The 6,587-nt window shown below is 35.5% G+C and overlaps 1 protein-coding gene across 4 annotated transcripts; it reads left to right on the top strand.

Moving 5' to 3' along the window:
* The first annotated feature begins 656 nt into the window (after positions 1–656).
* On the top strand, positions 657–5,989 carry LOC121652645 (zinc finger protein OZF-like). Of its 4 annotated transcripts, none has more exons than XM_042005525.1 (2): positions 657–1,757; positions 4,566–5,989. In XM_042005525.1, the coding sequence occupies exons 1-2, from the start codon at positions 755–757 to the stop codon at positions 4,763–4,765; spliced, it is 1,203 nt and encodes a 400-aa protein (XP_041861459.1). In that variant the 5' UTR covers positions 657–754; the 3' UTR covers positions 4,766–5,989. The 4 variants fall into 4 exon arrangements, with proteins under 4 accessions (XP_041861459.1, XP_041861457.1, XP_041861458.1 ...); XM_042005523.1 differs by having other exon boundaries at positions 657–1,589; positions 4,668–5,989; XM_042005524.1 differs by having other exon boundaries at positions 657–1,505; positions 4,668–5,989.
* Positions 5,990–6,587: the final 598 nt, after the last annotated feature.

The following is a 6,587-nucleotide window of genomic DNA, read 5'->3' on the forward strand; positions in this document are numbered from 1 at the left end:
GACTAGCTTGAATTAATTATTTATTCAATTAATTAATCTAGTACTTTAACGGTTTTTCATGCTTCCATTACATTAAAAGCGGGTGGTGCTCTGAGGTTTGTATAATAGTTCATATTTTATATTAATTATTCAAATTAATATTTTTATTGAAACATGTTTAATTTTTAATGACGCTAGATCAAGACACCGACTTTCCCATACTTTACAATACTTCACGCAAAGATTACAGTTTTTTTTTTTTTTGTTTTGTTTTTTTCTGACTCTTACTAAATTACATTTGTTCTGTTAGTTTCTTAAATATAAATATATTGTTTGCTTATCATTTACACTAAGCTTTAATCATGGTTTGTCACTGATAGTAACGCTTTCTTTTTATTAAAGTATTTAAATAAAAGTAATAAAGATCAAAATACCTTTTTAACAACAATTTTGTGTTGGCGAATAATAGTAAGATTCTGATGTTTAGCTCAACATGTCACTTTACTGCAAGACATCGAATCATAAAATTGAGATATTATGGTTAAGAGTTAGTTTCTGAATGAAAAAATAACTTTTTCACACGTTTTTGTATTTCTACACATTCACTGTTTTCTGGCGGAAAAAAATCTTGATTTCCTCTACCGGAACGTCACAGTGTAACACCAACCGGAAGTAAACAGTCCTTTAGCATTGCTAAATTTCCTCGTATGTGGATTAATCAAGAACACCGGTTGTGTTGAAGTATTTAGGCAGAATATTTCAGTGTTCAGCAATAATGTCTTCGGTTCAGCATCTGAGGAAGTTTATCAGCGAGAGACTAAATGCTGCAGCTGAAGAAATATTCTCAGAGTTGGAAAAAACTATTGTCCACTACGAGGAAGAGATCGATCGTCAACGTGGACTACTGGACATCATCTGGAAACCACAAAGAAATTTCCACACAACAGAGGCTCCACATCAATATGTCTTCAAGGAGGATGAAACTGTTCAAGATGACCAGCAGCTCTGCGACCAGAAGTTGAACTCAAACCTGGATCAGGAGCAACCAGAGTCTGCACGTGTTAAAGAGGAACAGGAGGAACTCCTTACCAACCAGGGAGGAGAGCTTTTTCTAAAGGATGAAACTGATAACTTTTCAGTTACTGCTGCTCATGGGGAAAATGACTATGATGATCAAAAATCATCAAACAGGGACTATATTCCCTCCTACACCTCTCCTGTAGACGAACATTCGCATTTAGAGGGAAGCACAGTTAAAGACCCAACCAAACCAACCAGATATGCGGATGGGAAACCAGAAAATAATTGTCAGACGGAGACTAATCGTGTGGAAGAGTCCTCTCTGTCAGAGCGTCATTGTAATACTGAGAAGCAGTGTTTGTGTGACACTTCTGGAAAACCTTTTCTTAACCCATCATCTCTTAGAAGACATGAAACAGTCCATGAAAAACAAATTTCCTGTAAAACTTGTGGTAAGACATTTACAGATAAAACTAAGTTTACTGTTCATGTGAGATTTCACGCAGGTGAGAAGTCATATTCTTGTCAAACTTGTGGAAAATGTTTCAGTAAAAATTATGAATTTTTGCGCCATATGAGAATTCACACAGGTGAGAAGCCGTATTCTTGTCAAACATGTGGAAAATGTTTCAGTCAAAACTCAGATTTTTGGCGCCACAGGCGAATTCACACAGGTGAAAAGCCATATTCTTGCAAGATATGTGGAAAATATTTCAGTCAAAGTTCTTCATTGTTGCGCCACATGAGAACTCATCCAGGTGAGAAGCCGTATTCTTGTGAGACATGTGGAAAATGTTTCAATAGGAAATATAATTTGTTATGCCACATGAAAAGTCACACGGGTGAGAGGCCATATTCCTGTGAGACATGTGGAAAATGTTTTGGTAAAAATTCAGATTTTTTGCGCCACAAGACAATTCACACTGGTGAAAAGCCGTATTCTTGTGAGACTTGTGGGAAATGTTTCAGACAAAGCTGTATTTTGTTGCGCCATATGAGAACTCATACAGCTGAGAAGCCTTATTCTTGTAAAACTTGTGAAAAATGTTTCCATGAAAATTTTAATTTATTGCGCCATATGAGAACTCACTCAGATGAGCAGCTGTGATCTTGTAAAACTTGTGGAAAATGTTTCAGTCCCATATCATATTTTGATGGGCCACGAATAGAATTATTGACTTGAATCGATCCAAATGAAATAAATTCAATATCGATTCATAAAACCTGGATATTGATTCTTTTATAGTTATGTCTTCTTTTCTGGTTAACGTGACCCAACTCTTGCGTGACTTACTGACGCTACACGAGATCTTTACATATTATGCACAATAAGTTTCCGATGTTGCCCCGTCCAAAATCAGCTACTTTTGCCAAGATGATGGCAAGTTCAGATGTTTTCATTCACCTATAAAGTTCTTTGCAGCGTATCGCCGCTCATTTTCGCAGCTAAATTGGGCACGTCCACGTTCTACAACAGGAAGTGATGTCATCACGCACGTATAACTTTGAAATAAATTTGACATGGTCATTAAAAGTCAGATTTCCTCTAGAACAGGTTTACACTTCGTCCTTTTATTAAACAGTAAACAGGCTGATGCTATTTATCAGATTTACATGACGGCATGTAGCTGTGCCTGCACTGTGTCCACGGCGGGAGTCGCACAGACACATGCACACAGAAAAGGTTTCCGTCTGCGGACAGAGTGCACGCGTCGCACAACACGTCAACCAGCTGAAAATCAGACCGAATATGAGAGTTTCTAAAATTCTCCCAGGCAGGTGAAGATGGAAGCACTTTGGTTCCAGTAAGGAGCATATGAAGTATAGCGTCATGGAAACGCGCACAGCTGAACAAGCTGAAACTACGCGGTTCATTCTAGGAATTTCTTGGTCATGTTACGGCTTAAAGCGAATCCAATATTCTTTGCAGGTTTTATTAACATCATCACATTTTCTTATATCTGAACTTTAAGAATATTTGGAATGACTCAACTGAATTAAAACTTTTATCAGGACATTTTTAAAGTTCAACTTTTTTCTGTCCTGAGTGTTTTTTTATTATTATTATTTTATCACAGCATTTCTGGCTCTTAATGTTGGGAAACACTATATTGTTATGGTATTTCATAAATGCATGTAGCGGTGTCAAAACAATGTGATAGTAAACTTTTTGTTGTTTTATGAAATTGCATTTGTTCACTCAGTTTCTTTGATATAATCCTATTATTTGCACATCATTTACACTAACCTTTAATCATGGTTTGTCACTAATAGTAACACTTTATTTTTATTAAAGTATTTAAATAAAAGTAATAAAGATCAAAATACCTTCTCAACAAAAATTTGTGTTGGCGATTAATAGTAAGATTCTGATGTTTAGCTTAACATGCCACTTTACTGCAAGACATCGAATCATAAAATTGAGATATTATGGTTAAGACTTAGTTTCTGTATAAAATAAGAACTTTTTCAGGCCTTTGTGTATTTCGACAAACTCTTCTTTCTGACGGAACTCCTCTACCGGAACTTCACAGTGTAACACAAACCGGAAGTAAACAGTCCGCTAGATTAGTACCATTGTTAACGTTGCTCGTTTGCTTATTGAACACGGGCAAGACAATTGTGTTGAAGAATATCTGCTGAATATTTCAGTAGCTCAGCAACAATGTCTTCGGTTCAGCATCTGAGGGAGTTTATCAGCGAGCGACTAAATGCTGCAGCTGAAGAAATATTCTCAGAGTTGGAAAAAACTATCGTCCACTACGAGGAAGAGATCGATCGTCAACGTGGACTACTGGACATCATCTGGAAACCACAAAGAAATTTCCACACACCTGAGGCTCCACATCAATATGTCTGCAAGGTGGATGAAGCTGTTCAAGATGACCAGCAGCTCTGCGACCAGAAGTTGGACTCAAACCTGGATGAGGAGCAGACAGAGTCAGCAGATGTTAAAGAGGAACAGGAGGAACTCCTTACCAACCAGGGAGGAGAGTTTTTTCTGAAGGATGAAACTGATGACGGGAAAAATTACTACAATGATCAAAAATCAAACGGGGACTATATTCACTCTTACACCTTTTCTGTAGACGAAAATTTGCATTTAGAGGGAAGCACAGATGATTCAGTACCAACCAGATATGCGGACAGAATACCAGAAAATAATTTTCAAACGGAGACAAATCATGAACAAGAGTCCTCTCTGTCAGAAAGTCATTGTAATACTGACCACCCTGCTGAGAAGCAGTGTTTGTGTGACACTTGTGGAAAAAGTTTTCTTAACCCATCATCTCTTAAAAGACATAAAACAGTCCATGAGAAACAATATTCTTGTAAAACATGTGGTAAAACATTTACAGATAAAACAAAGTTTACTGTTCATGTGAGATTTCACACAGGTGAGAAACCATATGCTTGTAAGGCATGCGGAAAAGCTTTCTGTCAAAATTGTAATTTATTGTGCCACATGAAAACTCCCACAGGTGAGAAGGTATATTCTTGTACCATATGTGGTAAATGTTTCCAAAAAAATTTTAATTTGTTGCGCCACATAAGAACTCACACAGGTGAGAAGCCGTATTCTTGTAAGACATGTGGGAAATGTTTCAGTCAAAGCTCCATTTTGTTGCGACACATGAGATCTCAAACATGTGAAAAGCTGCGTTCAGGCGAGAAGCCGTTTTCTTGTGCAGCATGTGGAAAATGTTTCCAAAAACACTTTAATTTGTTGCGCCACATGAGGACTCACACAGATAAGAAGCTGTGATCTTGTAAAACTGGTGGACAATGTTTTCAGTCATCATAGTGATTTGTTGTAGCACAAGAGAAATCAGACATTTGACATGTTCTTATACAACTTGGTATGAATGTTTCACTCTCAAAATACTGCAAGCCTTTTGAAACTCAATTGTTTGAATCAGAACAACCATTACTTATACTGAGTTTTATTTCTTGAATTTTATCTTATTTATCCACCCAGCTCTACTACTACAACTTATTTAACACCACATAATTGTTATTGCATTAATATTTGTGGCCACTAGAGGGCACTAAGAACCCACATATTTAGTTTGTTTAATTCTTGATACAATCCAACAAAAACAGATAAAAGATCCTCCTAATACAAGAATGAAAAGAATAAGAAAAAATAAAAATCTTATATAAACTGACAATTTTTTACATGACAATTTATACTGTATACATATACAAAAAAGCAACATAAAACAACCAATAAAATAAAATAAGACTGATTTAGACTCTCACCTCTACCTCATAAGGCTTCCGTTACTGCAAACTATCACAACACAACAGAAGAACCATTAACATATAGAGTTATTAAAAAAAAAAAAAAAAAACTAATACTTTTCTTGACGATATTGATTTTGGTTTTTTAACATCTTTTTCTACATCATTCCATAAATTAATTCCTGTTACACAGATGCATAATTCCATCAGCTGAGTTGTACATCTAGATTTATTAAAGATCTCTGTTATTTTTGTATTACAATTCCCCTTTTTATAAAAAAAACAATTCTGTATATTTGGTGGTAATATGTTCTTATTTACTTTAACTACGATTAGTAAAGTACAGTAATCCACCAACTTAGAAACTTCAACTGGATGAATAATGGATTTAATGGATCCCCGAATTTACTTCTGGAGGTGTATTTATATATATATATATATATATACTTCAACCCAGTACATCAGATATGGCACAATTAATCACTGATATACTGCAACATAATACTTTCTTATTAAAGAACTCTTGGTGTAAGATGGCAATTGTTTTAGATATTTTCATTTTTATGTGAAAACAAGCTTTAAAAAAAAATTTAAACAAAGTAAATAAAAACAAAAGAATAGTTAAAATGCAAGAAACAAAAATTACAGTGTAAGGAACTAACAGTTTTTTAGATAAAAGGCAGCAAATAGAAAAGTTTTTAACCCTGATTTAAAACTGCTGAGAGTTTCAGCAGACCTGCAGTTTTCTGGGAGTTTGTTCCAGATGTGAGGAGCATAAAAGCTGAACGCTGCCTCTCCGCGTTTAGTTCTGACTCTGGGACTAGAAAGTAGATTTGACCCTGATGACCTGACAGATCTAAATGGTCCACAATGACTGTAATGTAATAATTAACCAGAAGATCCTGAATGTATTTTGGTCCTAAACCATTCAGGTCTTTGTAAACTAACAGCAGGATTTTGAAGTCAATTCTTTGACAGACACACAATCTGTGAGGACAGCATGACAGTAGTCCAGTCTACTAAAGATAAGTCCATGGACAAGTTTTCCTAAATCCCGCTGAGACATCAGTCCGTCAATCCTCATTATGTTCTTTAAGTGATAATATGCTAATTTCACAACTGTCTTAATATAACTGCTAAAATTCAGACCTGAGTCCATGAAAACTCCCAGATTTCTGACTTGATTGTTAGTTTTAAACTTAGCTGTTTGAAGCTGAGTACTGACTTTTAATATTTCTTCCTTGGCTCCAAAAACTATTGTTTCAGTTTTGTCTTCATTTAACTGAAGGAAGTTCTGAAACACTCAATCTTTAATTTGATCGATGCAGTTGATCAGAGTTTGA

Source organism: Melanotaenia boesemani, chromosome 14 (genome assembly GCF_017639745.1).
Source record: "Melanotaenia boesemani isolate fMelBoe1 chromosome 14, fMelBoe1.pri, whole genome shotgun sequence".
Classification (NCBI taxonomy): domain Eukaryota; kingdom Metazoa; phylum Chordata; class Actinopteri; order Atheriniformes; family Melanotaeniidae; genus Melanotaenia; species Melanotaenia boesemani.

Excerpts from the sequence above, each read along its gene's own strand:
- LOC121652645 (XM_042005525.1), top strand. The coding sequence starts at position 755 with ATGTCTTCGGTTCAGCATCTGAGGAAGTTTATCAGCGAGAGACTAAAT. Across the intron at positions 1,758-4,565 it reads CCACATGAGAACTCATCCAG|GTGAGAAGCCGTATTCTTGT; the intron begins GTGAGAAGCCGT and ends GAACTCACACAG.